A 25,594-nucleotide genomic window follows, 5' to 3' on the forward strand; every position below is an offset into this window, starting at 1 on the left:
TGATATAGTGATTTGCAACTCTTTTAATTACGGCCATTGTTATTTTTGTTTTGTAGGTATGGCAAAAGTGAAATTTAATTTTTGCAAGAGAACACACAGCATGTTCTAAAAACGAACTTACGGGACTAGTTCATTTCGTTAAAAGACAAATTACTAGTCAATTTTCCTTGTTCGTGGAGTTGGAACTATATTACATCATTAGATAAACATAGTTAATAAGTGCTGGAGGTGCGTGTTTCCATTTCGTGGACAACGTAATTTTTTCTTTTTTCGACATAATCGAAAAATAATTAAGTTTTCCTTGGATTGGTATTGTAAAGTTCTGAAAAAAGTATGTTATTATTTAGCATTTAATGGAATAAAGAATATTATTAATCTTTCTAGAACAGAATTTTGACAGTAACAAATTGAAAAATAAAATAAATATTGATTCTAAACGGAAAGAATAGGAATCCAGTTTCAGTATTTTTTAATATTACTCATTATATGTACAGGGTGGCGCCTCTCATACGCCGCGGAGGCTCCAAGGAAAACGACAGTTTGTATTGAAATAAAATTTTGTGAGCATATGTAGGTGTTAATTCCGAGCACTTTTTAAAAATATAGATAGTTCTACAGGGTATCCCCAAAAAAAGGGGACATACATTACATATCAAAGTTGTGTTTTTTTGTAACGGAACACCCTATATATTAATTGATTTTCGGATTCTGAGAGAAAAATAAAGGTGAGTTTTATAAGAGAAGTATATGACTAAGATGTAAGGTTTTTGACATATTTAACATTTTCTAGAAATAAAGAACAATTTTTAAATTACAATAACAACTACCTAAATTATTGGAATTTACCTGGTGTAGCCTAATTTGTAGTTAAATTAACTATTGTACTTTAAATCAAATTAAAACTTGATCCAAAAGTTATACAGGGTGAGACAAAATTAATATTGAACATTGGTCACCTTTAAAAGCATATTACTCTTTTATTTTAAATGGAACACCCAGTATATTATTCCGGTATTCAATGGAGAATTCATGTCTCTTCCAAATACTATTAAGGTTGCCTACACCTCAAATAAAGATTTTCCTAGATATTTTCATTGACATGATTTGATCTGAGTAGATTTTTATTATTTGATCAAATCTAGGTGGCTGTGATATGGTCTGACGTTACTTCAACATAGCTGTCTAATTAGTCCCACTTTATCATTTTGTATCAGTTAAAAGAAAAAAAATTCTCAGAAATTTGCCGAAAATGCTAACTTATATCCTATATTAAATCAGAGAGAATTGATATAATTCTATTAGTTGAAAAAAACTTAAGAATGTGAAAATTTTTTAATCATCTGCTGATGATGCTAACATGGTTAGCGAAACGCGCGTCCAGTGTAAAAGTAAAAGTGTTTTGGTGTATTGTGGTGATTAGTGTTTTATTTTGCTAGTAAAAGTTGGTTTCAAAAATAGATGTTTAACTTTTACTGGCGTAGTCTTAGCAAATCAGTGAATGTGAGCGCTTTTACTAGTAATAGCAAATAATAGTTAACAATCACTGATTTCCAACTTATACTGTAACATATACAAAGTTTAAAAGTAAGTATTTTAGTGTATTGTAGTAGATTTGTTAAATTTTTTGTCGAATTATTTTATTTTGTTCCGGTAATCAAAAACTACTGGACTGTATTCTGCATTTAGATTTAAAAAATATACAGAATTACTTAAAAGTTATCCGACTAAGAAATTTTTAAATTCTTCGTCACAAAATTAAAAGCAGATTTCTTTGCGTCGGGGTGTTACCGCCCATGACGACTCGAAATACTTGAAAATCAAAAGCGTAACACCATGGACTGGTAATTTTCACTGAATAAAGCATGTAAGGAGCCCATTTCTGCAGTGACGTAACGCACAACAATTTTTCTTTCGTTTCCTGCTTGTTTTATTATTCGCCGCTGGTCGTTGATTCGAAGAATAATAATAATTGTTAATTGGAATACGTACCAAAACAAAACAATATCATTCGCTATCGACAATTGTTCGATTAATCGATTAAATTTCTTTGCTTTTGTTGTATGGAAAATTTATGATAGTTATCTGTTCGCCACCAGTGGCGTTAACATCTACTGTGGACAAAGAGATACAAAGACTATCCCTGTGGTCTATCCAAAGAGTCAGGGAAGATTTCGATAGACGACATCTAAGAATTGACAAAGAATTATACAATTTAAAATACACACACCGGAAAAATCTAGGGATATCATTTTATTAAAGTTAAAAATAAATGTTTTGAATAAACAACCACATATTTGTAAGCCGATTCTTCCTACTTCGATTGAAACGAAGTAGTCACACTAGTTATTTCTAAATTTGGGATATTTGCAGAAGTGTTTGTGCATTTTTTCTCAAATGTATAAAAAGCACCTAGCATCAATTGTTCGAATTTAACCTGTACTGGCTATGTTTTTATGAGAACTGGCCAGAATTCATTCAAATAACTCTGTTTAGTATTAAACGACATTATGGAGCGTAGACATCTTAACAGAGACGAAATGCTAAAAGCCATGGGTATGCTCGAAGCTGGAATGCGCCAAATCGACGTAGCTAGGGCATTAAATACAACGCAAAGTGTAATATCGCGATTAAGTGCACGCTACCGTAAAAGTGGTGATGTTGCTGAAAGGCACACAGGGCGACATCGCATTACTACCCCTCAGCAAGATCATTTTTTACAATTAAATGATCGACGCCGACCGACTCTTACAGCACCAGAGCTTAGTTTAATTCTCCAGGAAACACATAATGTAACCGTTAGTCTTGACACTGTTCGCAATAGATTAAGAGAGGTCAACTTAAGAAGCAGACGCCCTGGAGAGCTCAACCTTAACGAGAGGAAATCGAGAGGTACAATATTTGTGGGCTCAAGATCATGTTCAGTGGTCGAATGAACATTGGGCCAATGTTCTCTTCACGGATGAGTCACGCTTTGGATTACATCCGGATTCGAGAAGGCTTAGGGTATGGAGAGAACCGGGAAATCTTATTCGGTTGGATCATGTTCAGGAAGTGCACCCTTATCAAGGTGGAACAGTTATGGTCTGGGGAGCAGTCCAATTAGGCCGAAAAACCGATCTCGTTTTTCTTGAAAGGTTTCTAACAGGAATCACATATCGTGATTTAATTCTTGAGCCTGTCGTGTTACCATATGCCAATGATTTTGGGAGAAACTTCATTCTCATGCATGACAATGCACGGCCTCATACAGCCAGAGTGGTAAGTGAGTTTATCAATGCTCATCAATTAAACATCTTACCCTGGTCGGCACAATCTCCTGACCTCAACCCCATCGAGCACGTATGGGACGCGGTCCAAAGAAGAATTTTGAGAATGGGTATGCCTCGTGAAACTCGTAGGGATCTGGTTCGGGCCGTGAATGCAGCGTGGCAGGCTGTACCTCAAGAAGAGATCGACAACCTGATCAGGAAATGATAATGAACAGTAGAGGAGACCATACCCTTTATTAAGTAAAAATGGTTTTATCTTTTTTTTTAATTCACAGTTTAGAATAAAAAAAAATGTGTGTATTTTTTTGAGTTCAATAAAAATCAAGGTAAATTTGAAAAATTCGGTAAATTTCGCATTTTTATTTCCAATACGTCCTGTAAACCCTTTGTTTATTTTAATTTTATTGTATCAAAAATGCAAATAATAAAATTACTGACGATGGCTGGATAAAATTGTAATATCCCTAGAATCCCTAGACTTTTCCGGTGTGCGTATAATAAAGCATTGCGTCTTCTTTTTTCTTCAAAACTTTTCTTCTCCAGCTTGTTTTATTTTAATTAAGTAACATTAAAAAATGTTAACTCTCATTTTCTTCATAATTTAGGACTTGATCCAGTTCACTTCTGAACCCTTCATATATTAAAATAAATATAAAATAACTATTTACATATTATAACACGACAGCGATCTTTATTTCATAGCCATCGCTAACACCGTTTTTTTTTCGATCATATTGTACTTTGCTATGATATCTTCTTTTTGTGTGATTTTACAAGTGCCATATAGTAATTAAGAAGCAACAATACATAGGGTTCAGAAAAAAAAGGCTATTATGTATGTGCGTAGCCATGGTGAGATAGGTGGGTAACTGTGGTAAAGCTCATAGTAAAAAATAAAAAATTAATTTGTAATCAGAATAATTTTAAAAGTACAAATAAGTTTTCTAAAATATTTGTTGAATGGATAATATTTTTATCACATAGTTTGAAGGGAAAATAGCCACTATATGCTACCTACCCCTATCACCACCACTGTTTGCTATAGCTTATAAATTAGTATCGATTTAACAACCACAATTAAATTGATATAGTCCAATGTTCAACCATGTTAAATGGTACTTATTTAAGACAAATGTTTAATATTATATTGTCTTTTATATTCACTTAATCGATTAATTCTTATAATTTCCTTTTTCATATTTTTCGGTTACTTGCTAAGCCATAACTTATATCTAGAACCTAGAACTCTTACAATTTAATATACTTTATACCGGGTGAGTACAACAAGTAAGTCAGAGTTTTTTTAAAAGGTATCAATAATAGTTGTTTTTTATACAAGACGATAATGCAATTTTATCGTCGTGTATAAAACAATATTTTTTCCATAGCGAGTTACGTTTTAAAAAATATATATTTAAAAATATTATTATTTCAAGGAATTTATTACGAGTAGAAAAAATATTGTGCTGGGTTGGCGTTGGTTTCTATGTAATTTGACAAATAAATAAAGCTGTGTCTTTAGTTGTCAGTTTTAAGTCAATATTTTTTAATTCTCTTTCGTGTCGATTGCTGATTGAATTAGAGCCAAAAATGGCTCAAAACCAAACAAGTAAATTAACAACAGATAGTTCCATTTAAATCCCGAATAACTTATGAAAAGGAATACAAAAATTTTCAAAAATGAAAGCAATTAAAAAACGTGCGAGAAGAAATAAGTTTTTAACCTATCCTCGCTGTATCATTTAATCTACCTTTGTGGTTAAAGTACGATTTTATCTACTATTTTTGATAGATATAAGGCAATTTTAACAGTTGCTATGGAAAAAAAAATTTTTAATGTTTACTGGCTTTTAAAAATTAAATGTCACAGTATATCATACAGGGTGAGTCTTAAATAAGTGCAAATATTTTCAGGGCTGGTAGATCTCGACAAAAGAAACATATATCTTCTGTCTATAAGGCCAACTGGCAGTAAGCGCCATTAAAAAATAAAGAAGATTACGGGCTAAGAATTTGACGTTTAAGGGCTCGAACCATAGACTTAAAATAAAATATAGACTGAGCATCTCATTCATAAATAGCTGGAACATGCGGTCAGACACTGTCTTGTTATTGTTGTGTTATTGTTTTAGGTTATAACGAGTGCGACACAAGCGATAGATAGGTTGTCTCTGTCGTAACGGTCGTTCCCTGACGACTCTGCCGAGAAACACAACACTGTCTTTCGTTTCTCAAGTACACACCTGAACTCTCCGTATATCATAGCCGCTAAATATTTTTATTTTAATGAAGCTATAATTAAATTAAAAATATATCGTATACTTTTTTATATTTTATTAAGATTTAGGACAGGTTTTTTAAATAAAAGTTTAGAAAAACGTCTTAGAGTCTGAAAAAGGATAAAAATAATAAAATACACGTTATAGAAGAAATTTTATAATCGAAATTTTTATTTTTTTGAAATTAATAATAAATTGTCAAACATTTACAACCCTAATATTAATCAAAACAGGATCTATTCCACAGATATAATAGAATCGGCGACAGGGAGAGAAAAAAAAATATATGATTGTTGTAATTTTTTTTTCTGGTTAAGTGATGTCTTGTGTAAATTAGAGAAAACATAAATCTGTTCCATTAAAGCAAGGAAGGTGATAGGAAGTGGATAAAATGAAAACTACATTTATTTAACTCGGTACTGTCTTTATTATACCGGGTGCGTCCCAAAAGTGGCTCAGCCCCATAATTTTTTTATATTTTCAAATAAGAAAACAAGATTTAGTATGTTAGTACATGACAAATTAGGATTGATTGACGCATTCAATTGTTTTTGGTCACTTCCTGTTTCACCGGAAATGACTATAACTTTTAATTTTTAAACGGCACCCTTGGTATATTTCTACTTTATTCGATAGAAAATGACACTCTGAATAGAATGACACATCATATGTCAACTTTTTGACATCATATGGTTTAATTGTAATTGTTACACGCGGTTCATAACGACAATTTGACTCGAAATACCAAGTGTGTGGTATCAATATATTCATAAAAAATGCTTTTTCCAAATATGCTAATGAGTCACCCTTACAAATCTGTTATTTTTATCTGCAAAAAAATAAAAGTTATAGGGGTGAGCCACTTTTGAGACGACCCGGTATATTAAAAATATTGTTTCATAATGTAATATCATTTTAAAAATCTTGTATGTTATTTTTAGATTCTGAAGATAATTTTAGAATAAACCGGAATATAGTTTTTAATAAAAACATTATTAATTATCTGCCAGGGTTATAATTATGATTTTGTTACAATGTGGCATATGTAAAAAATGGATTATTTAAGTCAAATTTCTTGCAAATTTGGCACTGGCGAACCATATTTTATAGTTCTTGAACAGAAAAAGTCAATAAAATAAACACTTAAGCACTGCAAGCTAAGAAAATGCGTTAATACAGCCGGGGAGATAGCGGCAACAAAGTTTTTACCGCACACGTGCGACACGTACTACAAGGTAATAAATGAATGAATAGGCTCCCTCGCCTCTAATCGGTGTTGTCATATTGTAAAGAACTTATCCTTTTATAAACAGTATCCGACTTATAATTTAGTAGTATAAGGACTATTTAATACATCTCTGGAATATTAAAACCTACTTTATTAAACTGTGGTATTAATATCTCAATATATAATGTATAACAAGAAAAATATTGATAATATTAAAGACGTGACAACATAGGCTGGACGAGGAAGGCTCGGTCGACTGTACCCAGAAGTAAACATGTGTACAAAAAATATTGTCTGTCCGCGTTGAGATGTAAATAGTGTAGTCTATATTTTATTTTAAGTCTATGGCTCGAACACACTGACGACCAGGTCGCACCGGCCAGGCCGCAGCTACCTCTAAAACCATTAAATCAAATGATATAGCGCGCACTAACGTCCTGGCCGTCCGTTGGTCGTTGCGACCAGAAGACTGCACGGAAATATTATTATTTTCCGCCGCTTGTTGCCGGTTTTCTTCCAAATTAATAATATTTCAGATGAAATCCCTCAAATTCAAGGCACAATATCTTATTGTCTATAAGATATAGTGTTTTAGTGTAGATTTTGCACCCGTGCAGAAAATCCAAAGAAATAGTATACAGACTGGATCAAAGGTAAACTTAAATCTAATCCCTTTTTTTTTATCAAGGGTCGATTCTAGTAAAAACTCAAAACATTTTTATATGACATACCCACTCTATTTATGGTTAGTATGATACCTGTTATTATACCTTTGAGTTACGATGTTTAAAAAACTAAAAAAAATATATATTTAAAGTTTTTCTACAACCACTTGTTTTTTTTTATTAAATTAGTTTTTTTAGTTGTATTGTAGTCATATACAAGGAGGACAACTGTATTTTAAATATGATATTTAATTTAACGTTTTTCAAACAGGGTTCATTAGACTATATTTCTACTAGGTACATTATTTCGAAAAAAAAATTAAGAAAGTAACTTAAACATTCATAAAAATAGAAGTAATTACTGTTGTAGATTCTTCGTTATATTATAAACATTGAAATAACTGGAGCTAAACTTTCTACCTGTTTATATTTAGAGCCAGTGTCTGACGATCTTTTTTTACGATGACCCTAATATGTTTACTTCTAAAGTCGATAAGGGCGCCATATCAGTAGAAAAAAGAAACAGAATATCTCCCTTTTTGTCGGTCGCGCGTACACAATGCTTTTTGTTTGTTGTGAATAGCAACTTCGCTTTTTAGTTAACTCGGATATTTTAACTGAATTTCTGAAACAATATTTTCTAATTGGTAAAACGTAAAAAATCGTTAGATTTGACAACTCTGTTGAAACTGGTCGTTCATCTGGCCGCAGCTAAGAACGCAATACATCCGGCCAGCCGACCGACGGCCACGTCGTTGCGACCTGGTCGTCAGTGAGTTCGAGCCCTAAGCCCGCGTTTAAGGATTGACCTCACCAAAATTATCATGGATTGTCATTCCCCAGCTGTCTTTGACGTCGTTTTTTCTCGATCGTACAGTATTTCATCACTAAAAAAACATCAGGGTTTATTTAGGTTTAGATGGTAGTAAATTTTAATTAAGTTTACCGTCAGTCGTAAAAACACTTTGTTCATTAAGAAAATAATGATAAACTGTAGCTTTAACAGTCTTTTAACGACTTCAAAACTTACATTTTTCAAAAATAAAATCGTATACATATCTTTTATAGTTCGTGCCGAATGAATAATCCTGTATCTTTATTATAGACTATGGGAAATAATTCATTAGGACGAATACATTTCAACATAGTGAATGTAATTTTATCGGGCATTTGCTACATATTCTCGGTATTTTATATTAAAATACCAGGCCATACCTCTAGTTCAGACATGGCTTAACACCACTTCCGTAACAATATTCAAATGTGCGGGTTTTTTGATATGCTCCAGCAACGTAGTTGATATTATCGCTCTTTTATACAGCTCTTTTTTCATTATCTTTGCTCACTTAACAATACGAGTACTAAACTGGTTTGTTTACTTACACGAGGTTTGTTTTTCCATGGGCAAAACTTCCTTGGTAATGACAGGTGCTAAAGTTGTGGGAGGTTTCGACAATTTTGAATTTCCTTGAGATAACTCTGGTGTGTCGGATTCCGGTTTCCTATTATAAAACAAAGAATAGTTAATATCGTACAAAGATAAAGCAAAGTTAACGTTTTTTAAGATCTACATCTACAATCTCTTGATCAATATAATATTTAATTAGTTTTCTTAGAAATAACGGGCCTATATTATGCGCAATTTATTTTTAATATTCTTACGCAAACTTATAAACAATATAAGTTTTAGTAAATATATATTTTTTGTAACAGGGTCCATTTCACTAGACCGAAAAAGTAGCAAAAAATACGTTTGACATTTAACGTTTTATGTAAAACTGAAAGCACTGTTCATTAAAATGTTGTATCCTATATTATAGGGCTTGTTTCTCTCTACAATTTCCTGTCTCACAATGTACCGTTTGTGTCGGGGAAGGGATCATAGTTTCATAGTTGTCGATTTTCGAAAGAAATCAGTACATGTACATATATTATTTCGTATATTTTTCATTTTATTGATTTTCTGGAAAGCACTGTTCATTAAAATGTTGTATCCTATGTTATAGGGCTTGGTTTGGTTTGGTTTGGGGACAATTTCTTGTCTCACAATGTACCGTTTGTGTCGGGGAAGAGATCATAGTTGTCGATTTTCGAAAGAAATCAGTACATGTATATTATTTCGTATATTTTACATTTTATTGATTTTATGGAAAGCACTGTTCATTAAAATGTTGTATCTTATGTTATAGGGCTTGTTTCTCTCTACAATTTCCTGTCTCACAATGTACCTTTGTGTCGGGGAAGGATCATAGTTTCATAGTTGTCGATTTTCAGAAAGAAATCAGTACATGTATATTATTTCGTATATTTTTCATTTTATTGATTTTCTGGAAAGCACTGTTCATTAAAATGTTGTATCCTATGTTATAGGGCTTGTTTCCTCTCTTACAATTTCTTGTCTCACAATATGTACCGTTTGTGTTGGGGAAGAGATCATAGTTGTCGATTTTCGAAAGAAATCAGTACATGTACATATATTATTTCGTATAGTTTCGCTTTATATTGATTTATGAAAGCACTGTTCATTAAAATGTTGTATTCTATGTTATAGGCTGCGTTATGGGCTTGTTTCTCTTTACAATTTACTGTCTCACAATGTACCCTTTGTGTCGGGGAAGAGATCATAGTTTTGTCGATTTTCGAAAGAAATCAGTACATGTATATTATTTCGTATATTTTTCATTTTACTGATTTTATGGAAAGCACTGTTCATTAAAATATTGTATCTTATGTTATGGGAGGCTTGTTTCTCTCTACAATTTCCTGTCTCTGGCCAATGTACCCTTTGTGTCGGGGGAAGGGATCATAGTTTCATAGTTGTCGATTTTCGAAAGAAATCAGTACATGTATATTATTTCGTATATTTTTCATTTTATTGATTTTCTGGAAAGCACTGTTCATTAAAATGTTGTATCCTATGTTATAGGGCTTGTTTCTCTCTACAATTTCTTGTCTCACAATGTACCGTTTGTGTCGGGGAAGGGAAGAGATCATAGTTGTCGATTTTCGGAAAGAAATCAGTACATGTATATTATTTCGTAATAGTTTCCTTTATATTGATTTTATGGAAAGCACTGTTCATTAAAATGTTGTATTCTATGTTATAGGGCTTGTTTCTCTTTTACAATTTACTGTCTCACAATGTACCCTTTTGTGTCGGGGAAGGGATCATAGTTTCATAGTTGTCGATTTTCGAAAGAAATCAGTACATGTATATTATTTCGTATATTTTTCATTTTACTGATTTTATGGAAAGCACTGTTCATTAAAATATTGTATCTTATGTTATAGGGCTTGTTTCTCTCTACAATTTCCTGTCTCACAATGTACCCGCTTGTGACAAATCGGGAAGGGATCATAGGTTTCATAGTTGTCGATTTTCGAAAAGAAATCAGTACATGTATATTATTTCGTATAGTTCCACTTTATATTGATTTTATGGAAAGCACTGTTCATTAAAATGTTGTATTCTATGTTATAGGGCTTGTTTCTCTTTACAATTTACTGTCTCACAATGTACCCTTTTGTGTCGGGGAAGGGATCATAGTTTTTCATAGTTGTCGATTTTCGAAAGAAATCAGTACATGTATATTATTTCATGTATATTTTTCATTTTATTGATTTTATGGAAAGCACTGTTCATTAAAATATTGTATCTTATGTTATAGGGCTTGTTTCTCTCTACAATTTCCTGTCTCACAATGTACCCGTTTGTGTCGAGAAGGGATCATAGTTTCATAGTTGTCGATTTTCGAAAGAAATCAGTACATGTATATTATTTCGTATATTTTTCATTTTATTGATTTTCTGAAAGCACTGTTCATTAAAATGTTGTATCCTATGTTATAGGGCTTGGTTTGTTTCTACAATTTCTTGTCTCACAATGTACCGTTTGTGTTGGGGAAGAGATCATAGTTGTCGATTTTCGAAAGAAATCGAAGTACATGTATATTATTTCGTATAGTTTCCTTTATATTGATTTTATGGAAAGCACTGTTCATTAAAATGTTGTATCCTATGTTATAGGGCTTGTTTTCTCTTTACAATTTACTGTCTCACAATGTACCCTTTGTGTCGGGGAAGGGATCATAGTTTCATAGTTGTCGATTTTCGAAAGAAATCAGTACATGTATATTATTTCGTATATTTTTCATTTTACTGATTTTATGGAAAGCACTGTTCATTAAAATGTTGTATCTTATGTTATAGGGCTTGTTTCTCTCTACAATTTCCTGTCTCACAATGTACCCTTTGTGTCGGGGAAGGGATCATAGTTTCATAGTTGTCGATTTTCGAAAGAAATCAGTACATGTATATTATTTCGTATATAGTTTCCTTTATATTGATTTTATGGAAAGCACTGTTCATTAAAATGTTGTATTCTATGTTATAGGGCTTGTTTCTCTTTACAATTTACTGTCTCACAATGTACCCTTTGTGTCGGGGAAGGGATCATAGTTTCATAGTTGTCGATTTTCGAAAGAAATAAGTACATGTATATTATTTCGTATATTTTTCAATTTATTGATACTATTGAAAGCACTGTTTATTAAAATTTTGTATCCTATGTTATAGGGCTTGTTTCTCTCTACAATTTCCTGTCTCACAATGTACTGTTTGTGTCGGGGAAGGGATCATAGTTTCATAGTTGTCGATTTTCGAAAGAAATCAGTACATGTATATTATTTCGTATATTTTGTGTTTTATTGATTTTATGGAAAGCACTGTTCATTAAAATGTTGTATCCTATGTTATAGGGCTTGTTTCTCCCTACAATTTCCTGTCTCACAATGTAATCTTTGTGTCGGGGAAGGGATCATAGTTTCATAGTTGTCGATTTTCGAAAGAAATCAGTACATGTATATTATTTCGTATTTTTTTTTCATTTTATTGACTTTATGGAAAGCACTGTTCATTAAAATGTTGTCTCTTATGTTATAGGGCTTGTTTTCTTTACAATTTCCTGTCTCACAATGTACCCTTTGTGTGTCGGGGAAGGGATCATAGTTTCATAGTTGTCGATTTTCGAAAGAAATCAGTACATGTATATTATTTCGTATATTTTTCTATTTTATTGATTTTCTGGAAAGCACTGTTCATTAAAATGTTGTATCCTATGTTATAGGGCTTGTTTGGGTCTCTTTACAATTTCTGTCTCACAATGTACCCTTTGTGTCGGGGAAGGGATCATAGTTTCATAGTTGTCGATTTTCGAAAGAAATCAGTACATGTATATTATTTCATATATTTTTCATTTTATTGATTTTATGGAAAGCACTGTTCATTAAAATGTTGTATCTTATGTTATAGGGCTTGTTTCTCTCTACAATTTCCTGTCTCACAATGTACCCTTTGTGTCGGGGAAGGGATCATAGTTTCATAGTTGTCGATTTTCGAAAGAAATCAGTACATGTATATTATTTCGTATATTTTTCATTTTATTGATTTTATGGAAAGCACTGTTCATTAAAATGTTGTATCTTATGTTATAGGGCTTGTTTCTCTCTACAATTTCCTGTCTCACAATGTACCGTTTGTGTCGGGGAAGGGAAGAGATCATAGTTGTCGATTTTCGAAAGAAATCAGTACATGTATATTATTATTTGTATAGTTTCCTTTATATTGATTTTATGGAAAGCACTGTTCATTAAAATGTTGTATTCTATGTTATAGGGGCTTGTTTCTCTTTACAATTTCCTGTCTCACAATGTACCCTTTGTGTCGGGGAAGAGATCATAGTTGTCGATTTTCGAAAGAAATCAGTACATGTATATTATTTCGTATATTTTTCATTTTACTGATTTTATGGAAAGCACTGTTCATTAAAATGTTGTATCTTATGTTATAGGACTTGTTTCTCTCTACAATTTCCTGTCTCACAATGTACCCTTTGTGTCGGGGAAGGGATCATAGTTTCATAGTTGTCGATTTTCGAAAGAAATCAGTACATGTATATTATTTCGTATATTTTTCATTTTATTGATTTTATGGAAAGCACTGTTCACTAAAATGTTGTATCCTATGTTATAGGGCTTATTTCTCTCTCTACAATTTCTGTCTCACAATGTACCGTTTGTGGGGAAGGGATCATAGTTTCATAGTTGTCGATTTTGAAAAGAAATCAGTACATGTATATTATTTCGTATATTTTTCATTTTATTGATTTTATGGAAAGCACTGTTCATTAAAATGTTGTATCCTATGTTATAGGGCTTGTTTCTCTCTACAATTTCCTGTCTCACAATGTACCGTTTCTGTCCAGGAAGGGTTCATACTTCTTATGAACCCTTCATAGTTTCATAGATGTCGATTTTCGAAAGAAATCAGTACATGTATATTATTTCGTATATTTTTCATTTTATTGATTTTATGGAAAGCACTGTTCATTAAAATGTTGTATACTATGTTATAGGGCTTGTTTTTCTCTACAATTTCTTGTCTCACAACGTACCGTTTGTGTCGGGGAAGGGATCATAGTTTCATAGTTGTCGATTTTCGAAAGAAATCAGTACATTTCGTATATTTTTCATTTTATTGATTTTGTGGAAAGCACTGTTCATTAAAATGTTGTATCCTATGTTATAGGGCTTGTTTCTCTCTACAATTTCCTGTCTCACAATGTACCCTTTGTGTCGGGGAAGAGATCATAGTTGTCGATTTTCGAAAGAAATCAGTACATGTATATTATTTCGTATATTTTTCATTTTATTGATTTTATGGAAAGCACTGTTCATTAAAATGTTGTATCTTATGTTATAGGGCTTGTTTCTCTCTACAATTTCCTGTCTCACAATGTACCGTTTGTGTCGGGGAAGGGATCATAGTTTCATAGTTGTCGATTTTCGAAAGAAATCAGTACATGTACATATATTATTTCGTATATTTTTCATTTTATTGATTTTCTGGAAAGCACTGTTCATTAAAATGTTGTATCCTATGTTATAGGGCTTGGTTTGGTTTGGTTTGGGGACAATTTCTTGTCTCACAATGTACCGTTTGTGTCGGGGAAGAGATCATAGTTGTCGATTTTCGAAAGAAATCAGTACATGTATATTATTTCGTATATTTTACATTTTATTGATTTTATGGAAAGCACTGTTCATTAAAATGTTGTATCTTATGTTATAGGGCTTGTTTCTCTCTACAATTTCCTGTCTCACAATGTACCCTTTGTGTCGGGGAAGGGATCATAGTTTCATAGTTGTCGATTTTCGAAAGAAATCAGTACATGTATATTATTTCGTATATTTTTCATTTTATTGATTTTATGGAAAGCACTGTTCATTAAAATGTTGTATCTTATGTTATAGGGCTTGTTTCTCTCTACAATTTCCTGTCTCACAATGTACCGTTTGTGTCGGGGAAGGGATCATAGTTTCATAGTTGTCGATTTTCGAAAGAAATCAGTACATGTACATATATTATTTCGTATATTTTTCATTTTATTGATTTTATGGAAAGCACTGTTCATTAAAATGTTGTATCCTATGTTATAGGGCTTGTTTCTCTCTACAATTTCCTGTCTCACAATGTACCCTTTGTGTCGGGGAAGAGATCATAGTTGTCGATTTTCGAAAGAAATCAGTACATGTATATTATTTCGTATATTTTTCATTTTACTGATTTTATGGAAAGCACTGTTCATTAAAATGTTGTATCTTATGTTATAGGACTTGTTTCTCTACAATTTCTTGTCTCACAATGTACCGTTTGTGTCGGGGATCATAGTTTCATAGTTGTCGATTTTCGAAAGAAATCAGTACATGTATATTATTTCGTATATTTTTCATTTTATTGATTTTATGGAAAGCACTGTTCACTAAAATGTTGTATCCTATGTTATAGGGCTTGTTTCCTGTCTCACAATGTACCGTTTGTGTCGGGGAAGGGATCATAGTTTCATAGTTGTCGATTTTCGAAAGAAATCAGTACATGTATATTATTTCGTATATTTTTCATTTTATTGATTTTATGGAAAGCACTGTTCACTAAAATGTTGTATCCTATGTTATAGAGCTTGTTTCCTGTCTCACAATGTACCGTTTGTGTCGGGGAAGGGATCATAGTTTCATAGTTGTCGATTTTCGAAAGAAATCAGTACATGTATATTATTTCATATATTTTTCATTTTATTGATTTTATGGAAAGCACTGTTTTATTGATTTTATGGAAAGCACAATTAAAATGTTGTATCCTATGTTATAGGGCTTGTTTCTCTCTACAAGTTGCTGTCTCACAATGTACCGTTTGTGTCCGGGAAGGGTTCAGAGTTTCATAGTTGTCGATTTTCGAAAGAAATCAGTACATGTACCGTATGATCGAGAAAAAACGGCGTCAGCCATGGCTATGAAATGTAGATCGCTGTCATTTTATATGTAAATTTATATGGAAAATGTCATCGATCGTCATTTCCCAGCCAACTGGACGCCGTTTTTTTTCGATCATACGGTATATTAATTAAGTTTTATGTAAAACTGGCTAGGTATTTTTATACAAATGATGAAGAAAATTAAAGACAAAGAACTCTATAACTATTATCCAGATAGATAACAGAAAAATTAAAATAATTTTTCAATAAGGAAGATGACAGCACATTTTTGAAAATAATCATAAACAAAAAAAATCACGAACGAAACGGAGCAGCCTTTGAAAACAATACACATTTTTAGTTAGAAATACACACAGAGATCATTATAACAGTAAATCTAAGACAGTTATTTGTTAAAAAGATAATATTGTTTTGTCTAATATAATGGAAACTTGACCTCGATTCAGATTTGGCAACAATACCCGGCCATTTTTTCGTGCGATTTTTATTTTTGTTGTTCTTGCTAATTAAACAATTGCAGTTCAATTCGCAAATAAATTAACGTCAAGACAATAGAAAGCAAATTAACTAGGTACCAACACACTGGCTTGTGAAAAATCCTAGATATTATATTTATCTAAATTTTATTTATGTACATATTTAACGGCAAATTACAGTGATTTTATCTGCGTCAGTGAGGTAAGAAGCTCTTAACTCACTCATTTTTAGTGAATTAAGAGCTTCTTAACTAACGCATTTTCATTACTGGATGGATTACTAAATTGGAAAAGAATGTTATGAGTACCTTTTCATTTCCATAGTTTTATAATTGTTGTAATTTATTAGGTAATCTAAAGGATAAAACACCTCCACTGGAAAGGTCGGGTATTTATGAAATTTCTTGTAAAGATTATAATCAGAAATAATTTGGGCAAACTAGAAGATTAACTAGATTTAAAGAACATTTAGCTGAGATAAGATATGGTAGACCGGATAAATCTTGCTTTGCCGAACATATTGTTGATAAAGAACATTGTATAGATCTTAATAATTTAAAATTAATTAAACAAGTCTCAAATTACAGGCAATTAGATGCATATGAAAGCATCAGAATTAATAAATGTAAAGATAGTATGAACAGAGACAACGGTCCAATTCCTTCAAGTTCTTTGTTCCTACTACTCTAGTGGCGGAAATCTAACTGTTACGCTCAGTGGGCTCTGACTCGGTTGGTTAGATTTTGCCACGCCCACTCGGTGCCCACTGGGCGAGTATATAAACGCTCAACTTGTAGATTGTACTTTAGTTTATAATCATCTGCTGATGATGCTAACATGGTTAGCGAAACGCGCGTCCAGTGTAAAAGTAAAAGTGGTGTATTTGGTGTATTGTGGTGATTTAGTGTTTTTATTTTGCTGTGTAACACCAAAGGTTCCAACCCTCAACTGTAATATTTCTCCTTTCTTATGGTCCTCTAGTTACTTATGAGCACCAGTCAAGGTACAAGATAACAGTCAAATGAAGTTGTCATTTCAGAAATTTATCTATTTAGTGCTTTATTATTATTATTAAAAACTCATACCTACATCGAAAATATTAGCCATGAATTACACTACCGAAGAAAAAGTATTGATGATTAAAAGGTATTATCAAGGAAATACTTATCGAAAGGTGTCGGACATGTTTGTTGCTCTGTATCCCAATATACCGATACCTGGAAAATCTACAATCGCAAGGAATATCCAGAGATTTGAGACCAAAGGTACCCTAATAAATAACTGCAGATGGGAAGCAAGACAGAAACAAAGAGAAGATGCAAGAAATGATACCGACTTGGAAGTTTTATTGTGCGTGGAAGAGAACGATGGAAAGATCAGCACAAGGAAACTTGGGGATGAAATAGGAATAGATCACACTACAGCGTTTCGAATTTTGAAACGACATAAATACTATTCCTTCAAATACGAAAAGCACCAAGAGCTACGAGATGTGGACGAAATACGGCGGCAGGCGTTTTGTTTTGATATGATGGAAAGAGCAAACACGGATAGGGAATTTTTAAAAAACATATGTTTCACTGACGAATGCACGTTTACCTTAAATAATGAACCCAAAGTTCAAAATTATCGATATTGGAACAAAGAAAACCAACACAGGTTTGTCGAAACAAGGACGCAATATCCACAGAAAGTAAATGTTTGGGCAGGGATATTCGGACACAATATTATCGGGCCATTATATCTTATTGCGAAATTTAAATGCAGAATATTATTTGGAACTACTCGAAAATCATATTTTACCTGCTTTACATGATGCCGCTAGGGAAAATCAGGAAGTTTGGTACCAAATGGATGGCTGCCCGGCACATAGTACCCTGGCTGTTCGGGAATATTTAGACAATAGTTTTAACGGAAACGTTATTGGCCTAAATCATACAGTAAATTGGCCAGTAAGGTCTCCTGATATTTCGCCAAATGATTTCTTTCTCTGGGGCCATTTAAAAAACAGGATATACAAGGATAAAAAATACCCAAATCTAGACGAAATAAAAAATGCTATTTCTACCGAATGCAATAGAATTTCAGTTTACCAACTAGCGAATGTAAGAAGAGAATTTTATGATCGCCTGGGTTATTGTCTAGCAGTAGATGGAGAAATATTTGAACATCTTAAATCCTAAAGTTCTAACAATTTAATAGTACCCTTGTATATGAATAGTACCTAAATTAATAAGTTATTGAATATTGTAATATTATAATTAGCCTTGTAATTGATTACTTTATTTTACTTTAATTCATATTAATTTGTATTTATAAATACATCTTTAAGATTTCCGATGTAGGAATAAGTTTTCAATAATAAAAAGCACTAAATAGGTAAATTTAATTTGACAGTTATCTTTTACCTTGACTGGTGCTCATAAGTAAATACAGGGCCATAAGAAAGGAGAAATATTTAAAAAGAAATCGGCGATAACTCGTAAACGAGCTAATCAAAAATGTCTAAAGTTATTCTTTTGAATGTGGGTTTTAGTGCTCTTCAATAAACCTAAATAGAATTATTCTCTAAAATAATTAGGAAAGCCAATAATTGACCCCATTAAAATTTACATGGGATTTCCTATGTCCCGTCCGACGATGCAACACCCGGTATAGTTAAGTACAATAATTTTTAAAATTCATTGTGTGTTTTATAGTTAGATGTAGATAAAATATTGTACAATACACGCGAATTAACTCAATTAAGATACTTGTGCGGTACTTTCACACATGTATCTTAACGCCCTGTATAGTGCAAATTTCTGCATTTCGACTTACCTTAACTTTGTCAGTTCTTGGACATGTTTAGTAAGTTTTATTTGACTTTCCAAATCCGGTAAGTGTCTATTGATTGAGAGAACGGCGCTAGAGTAGTTGACATGATGGGTAAATTTACATTTGAAATCTTCTGGAGGTCCGCAGTGGAACAAATAACAACTACCAGAATTCTGGAAATTATAAACAAGATTTTTTATACATAATAAATGACTTTTCACAAATTCTTTATATTTTTGAGGTTGCCCGTTATTATCAAAATATATTTTTAAAAATATTCAATACTAAAATCATTAACAGTTTGAAACTATTAGGTGCATTTGTTTTTGTGCTTTGACATTGTTTGTATCATTTTCGGATTGACTTGTAAAACAGTGTTGAATATACTAAAGTTCTTTATTTTATAATTTTTTCTGGAATTTTTGGAATACCTCTTTGGAATACGTTTATTTCGAAGTTTTGCCATTGCCAAGTAGGTGCAACATGCACAAACACAAACCACACATTTTTTAATATACAGGTGTTCAAAAAAGTTCGTATAAATACATGTCCTACAATGCTTAGTTTCGGAGATACAGGGTGTAGAAGTATCATTTTCATTTCGATTTTTTTCAATTAATTTCTGAAGTGCCGTCAATATTTGGATGAAAATTGGTTTCTGGGAGTTTTTTGACATGAGAAATTTGATTTTGAAGTCAATATGACTCCTATTTGTAGGGGGCGCCACCTAAATGTGTTTTAACTGTTTTGAAGAGTAATAACTTGCCGTCCGTACCTGTATAAAGTTACTGAGTGAGAAAAATATACATTTCCGTGAATTTCTGCGTAAAAAATGTCTCTTTTTTAAAATACACTACTACGAGCAACCGTTCTCAAGATATTTAGAATTGAAATAGTCAATACATGTCATTATTGACAAAAAACATGTTGAGTAGATAGTTATTTGACTGAAATGATAAATTTAGGAACTTTTTTTTAATTATTCATAAGTTTTTTTAGATAAAAATGATGATAAAACAGTTTCTGTTGAACTTTTGGCACAAAAACATTTCAAATGTATGGTTTCAGTCTAATAACTATTTAGTCAACATGCTTAATTTATGTCAATGATGACAGGTATTGATAATTTCGATTCAAAATATCTCGAGAACCATCACTCGTAGCGATTTTTACCAAGAGACCTTTTTTACGTAAAAAACGTCTTAAGGTGTGTATTCATTATCCGAACGGGGGGGAACGGGAACGGACCGAAACGGTATATGATTTGGGACCGAACGCATGCGGCCGTTCGTTCGGTCGTGCGCTCGACCATCCGCTTCGAGTCGGTACATCAAAGGCGTTCGCCTGCGTGCGCTTTCAGATTTAAGGTGCGTATTCATTATCCGAACGAACGAACGAACGAACGAACGAATGAAAGTGCGGTATATTTAGACGGGGACGGAACGCATGCGGCCGTTCGTTCGTTCATGCGCTCGACCATCCGCTTCGAGTCGGTACATCAAAGGCGTTTAGACGTCATGGTACAAAGAATACAAGGTATGATCGATAGCGGCTCCAATTTCGTTCAGTTCGCGCATACCACCTGTGACGTCACTAGGAAAATAATGAATAAATTAAAAATAAAGAAAGTTGACAGGAGATCTGCATTTTTGAGGTTATGGTTAAGAATTGTTTATTTTTAAGACTTTTTAGTTCGTTTAATTTAATAATTACTAAAACCAGCAGTTCCAAAATATATTTAAAATAATAATTATCTATTAACATGGATTTGGACGATAATAGGTAAAATACTAAATTTATTTCTATATTCGGTATAAAATTGTTTATTAGTTTGCGATGTTTATGGTAAATAATTTTCATTTTTATTGCCTCTGAATTCACATGAGGACAGAGATGAGGATATCTATGGAAAAGTAACCACAAGAGGAATTGTTACATCATTTAAAAAATGTTGGGAAGTTTATTGTTTCCCATCGAAAAGTAGAAAATGCCAATGCAGATGAACGTATTGTAATTGTGATAGAAGTAATTCCAAGGGTGAAGTTTATTATAATTAGTGGAAGTAATACTAAGGGTGAAGTTTATTATAATTAGTGACCTGTGCTTCTTTTTATATGTAGATGTTTCTGGTTTTGAGAATAAATCGGTTGAACCACACCCAAAATTTAAAGGAAGTATTTGCATACCCAGAATATGCCCATCAAGGGTTATATAGCTCAAATTTCCTTTAATGGTAGGCAATTATTCAATGCAAATTAACTTTTTAAGCGACTGAAATATTAAATAGTTTACAATATGGTATATCACTAAAAATATATTACTTTTTAGGTACAATTAGGGCCCGATACATTTCAAAAAGTAGAATATTATTTTATATTAAATGAGGTATTGTACTAACAATCAATTTATATTAATAACGGAGATTAAAAATAACAGAATAAATAGTTCTTTTTCTTATACTACAAAAAAAATAAACTATAGAATACAACAGTATTTAAAAAAAAATAAATAAAAAGTGATGTCCCGGCCGAGATTCGAACTCCGGTCTCTCGCTTCCTAGCCCGACTCCTTATGCACTGCTCCATAGTAACTTGCTTAGCGATAATTCAATGACGGTATATAAACAAAAAAAAACAGGTTTATAACAATATCTTGACGATTTGAACTGGCGCGCGAATGAAGAAATGCGTGCGGTCTTCTCGTGCGGTTCTATCGTGCGGTCCCCGTCCATACCACTAGCGAACATTCGTTCGTTCGTTCGTTCGTTCGTTCGTGCGGATAATGAATACGCACCTTTATGTGTATATTTTCTTACTCAGTAGTTTTATACAGGTACGGACGAAAAGTTATTACTCTTGAAACCAGTTAAAAATATGTAGGTGGCGCCCTCTACAAGTAGGAGTCATATTGACATAAAAATCAAATTTCTCATGTCAAAAAACTTCCAGACGCCAATTTTCATTCAAATATTGCCTTTACTTCAGAAATTATTTGGAGAAACTCGTAATAAAAATGAAATTTCTACAGCCTGTATCTCCTAAACTAAGCATTTTAGGACATACATTTATACAAACTTTTTTAATTCAGGAATACAGTTCGGACCACCCTATACATATACAAATACAGAGTGGTCAGAACTATATAGAATTAGTTCGATTAATAATTCTATTTTTTTATGCAAATTATAAATAGATTTTCTTTGTCAACTTGCCTTCTCTTCAAAAACAAATACGTCGCAATCCTCAGTCTCGCAACATAATCTCAAGCATTCTTCCCTAGACCCCAAATCGATCTCATTGAGATACTTGGCACCCATGTTCTGCGAATCTTGCGTTCTGATGATCTTGTCCCTGTGCACATTGAAATTGTCTATGCAAGTTTGCAGGTCGATCTCCGATCTCTTGGACCTCGTCGATATCGTTTGCTCGAACACCATGGAACATAGTATCGTGTACCAAGCCAACAACTTGTATTTGGTAATATTAGTGGGCGATATCCAGATCATTTTGGAAAACCGGTTAACTCGACTTATATCACGGACGGTTTTAAAAGAATTACTAGAATCATAACTAAGAGAAAAATGACCTGATTTATACGATTATTACACGAGAAATAGACGTGGAAAATAGAAAAGCGTTATGGCAGCGAAAACAGCTGATAACAGAAACAAGAAATTATTAGTGCGTTGTCTTTATCTAATTTGTACTGGTGAGAGTAAGAGGAAATAATACGCGGGGTGGTGTGAAAAGGAAAAACTCAGATCGATAGTGCGGATTTTGCGCAAATTTTCCCGGATGATTTTGTACTCTGGTGTGTCTTTAGTCCAAGAGCTCCTGTTCCACAAAACACATACACAAGAAGTGCGAGCGCCTTGCTAAATATTGGAAAGTGAAATTGACGTTTAAATTTGACACTGTTGACAAGTCTACTGCTACTAGCGCCCCCAATTTCGCTTGTAGGAACTACGGACTAAATTGTCACGCATGGCGGGAAGTTTAAAAAATAAAAAAATTATTTTTCATTCATTTTAATTATGACATACACAAAAACACAAAAAATACAATCATTTTAAAAAATATGTTTAATATCAATATCAAATATACAACAGAAATTAATTTCACCACAATAAATTAATAAAATTAAAAGAATAATGTTACAAGTAGATCAAGAGTCAAAATTAATCATAACAAAACTGAAAAAAATGGCGTCATAGATGGCTTAGAAATAAAAGATATATCATAATTTTGAAAGTAAAATTATATGGGAAATGTCTTCGATCATCATTTTTAAGCCAACTGGACGATTATATCAAACATACAAGCTGAGTTCGATATATAGTGCTCTGAGAAATCTAGATAAACAAAGAATAATAAATTGTGTGAATTCTAGGGGAAAAGAGAGGAAAAATCTGTATCGTCTCTGATATCTGTCAGGGGTATGTTGAAAGTGTCATCTTTTTGCTCGAAGTTTTCAGGTCGATCAAAAGATGACATTTTACAACAATACTTTGCTGTAACTTTCACAAATATCAGAGAGAGTACATACAGGTATTGGCCTCTTCTTTTCCTCTGGGATGCTTTATATCTGTTGTTCTTTGTTTATATATATTTCTCAGAGCATAATGCCGAACACAGACTACAGTATATAATAATTTCAATATCCGAAGTGGAAAGAAAAAGATCACCTTTCTGTTTTGTACTATGGTCCCTTTCTTCCGATGGCTCATCTCGTTGATATTTAGGAAGGATAAATAGGAAGGAAAATATAAAATTCAATTTGATTTGATGATCCTTTTCTGTCACCTAAAATCAGGAGAACGACAATGAGCATGTTAAGATGAAAAAAAAAAATTATCAACACTTACTTGCACGTTAGTCCGAGGAGTTTTATTAAAAACCTATATTTGCCTAAATAATTTATGTATTACATTTGCAAAGCAAAATGCAGCGTGTAAACAAAAGAAATAAAATGGCGACAAGTCAACGTCAACGACCCGACAAGGAGAAAAGTGGTGTTCGAATAACAAATTATGGGTCACCAAAAATTGTTTTTGTCTCCTTTCAACGCACACTTTAGAAAGAAAAAGAGATGAACTGGAATACGGAAAGAACGTCAAGGCTTTATCTGTCACTCTTGTCAATAATTTATCGGTAAGGAAGATTCCTAGAAAATCGCTTGTAGTCAAGTTTTGAACCATTGCCAGTTCTCCCATAAGAAGTGTCATCCACCTGTCCTGTTCAGTTTTGCTATATTTCTACAAATTAAGGAGCACTATTTTGAAACATTTTCATCATCATTGTAACATGCGACAGAGAAAAATATAAATGACGACAGGTTGACAGACAAAGAGACAAAATAAAAAGCGGCATTCAGTATTGCCGGTTTTTACGTGTGTAGACAGGGATACTGGGTCCAGCAATAGTGCGTTGCGTCGGGCAAAAAAAAAACTTGATAATTTTGTTTAGATGTAAATCTAAAGTATGTACGAGGATGGGGGGGGGGGTATTTCAGGAAAATATTTTAACTCCTATAGGATGGCTCAAAAAAGTGTGCGTGGATCGGCATGATTTTTTTTAAAGGGAACAACCTGTATATTATTGCATTTTTGGCTTTCTTTCAGGTCACTTTACATAATCCTAAGATATGAGTAAACATTTTCGATAGTTTTAGAGATACTAATAAATAAATAAAAAATATTTATTTTTCAGTCTTTCTTAAAAAAATATTAAAAATACAAAAACTGTCCCGAAATAAAAACTATATTGATTGTATTTACTTGGATAGTCTGTACTTACTTTCCTATAAATATGGTAATCGTAAATCATACAGGATGTTCAAAATTCTACGCCAAACTTTCTAAAATATAAAATAATTTTTTTAAATTATACTTATCAATAAATCATTGTTCCAATTGAGTAATAATACACTGATAAAAAAGATAGATTTGAACTAAAGTCGTCATCGTTCTTGAAAAAAAAATTAGTGGCAAGAGAATTTATTTTAGCGTAAAAGAAAATATTTTGCCTGAAGAAAAACTCTCTTAACTCAAGAAAACTGGTTCTCTTGAAAAATTCGAAAATTTCTTTTGAATCTATTTTCATTCAACCAAGTGCAAGTTACTTTGCTTTAAGATAATAAGAAAAATACGCTCGGAAGTACTTCATTCAAGAAACATGGTCATTTTTCCAATAGCTAAATACTCTTTTGATGAAAAATAATAACAACACGCAAAGACGATGACGAAGGACGGTATATACAATCAGTCGGCAGTCCGATCAGTCGTACGTCGCATTTCATAGGTCGCACATCATAGTACGCACGGGTTTTGTTGCTTGGAATTTTTCACTTGGAATTTTGCATAATTTGCTTTTTAAACGCATATCGTATAACAAATTAGTGATCGTTATTAACATGCATTTGTCATTTTTTATGGACAAATTTTAGGATATATGGATTCTTTAAAGGAGTTTCTGAAAAAATGGAAATTAGAGCATTTATTTGCTATAGGTATTTGAAGGTAAGAGACATTTA

General features: G+C 32.5%; 1 protein-coding gene across 2 annotated transcripts in view; it reads right to left on the minus strand.

Moving 5' to 3' along the window:
* LOC115884761 (low-density lipoprotein receptor-related protein 11) overlaps positions 1 to 22,751 on the minus strand; it is a 60,595-nt gene extending 37,844 nt beyond the window's left edge. For both annotated transcript variants that reach the window (XM_030903430.1, XM_030903429.1), the window contains exons 1-3: positions 22,275 to 22,751; positions 19,067 to 19,236; positions 8,825 to 8,943 (exon numbers count right to left, since the gene is read on the minus strand). In XM_030903430.1, the coding sequence (XP_030759290.1) occupies positions 8,825 to 8,943; positions 19,067 to 19,236; positions 22,275 to 22,568 (583 nt within the window). In that variant the 5' untranslated portion in view covers positions 22,569 to 22,751. The remainder of the gene's footprint in view (positions 1 to 8,824; positions 8,944 to 19,066; positions 19,237 to 22,274) is intronic.
* Positions 22,752 to 25,594: the final 2,843 nt, after the last annotated feature.

Source organism: Sitophilus oryzae, unplaced genomic scaffold (assembly GCF_002938485.1).
Source record: "Sitophilus oryzae breed Bouriz unplaced genomic scaffold, Soryzae_2.0 scaffold_357_pilon_pilon, whole genome shotgun sequence".
NCBI classification, from domain to species: Eukaryota; Metazoa; Arthropoda; class Insecta; order Coleoptera; family Curculionidae; genus Sitophilus; species Sitophilus oryzae.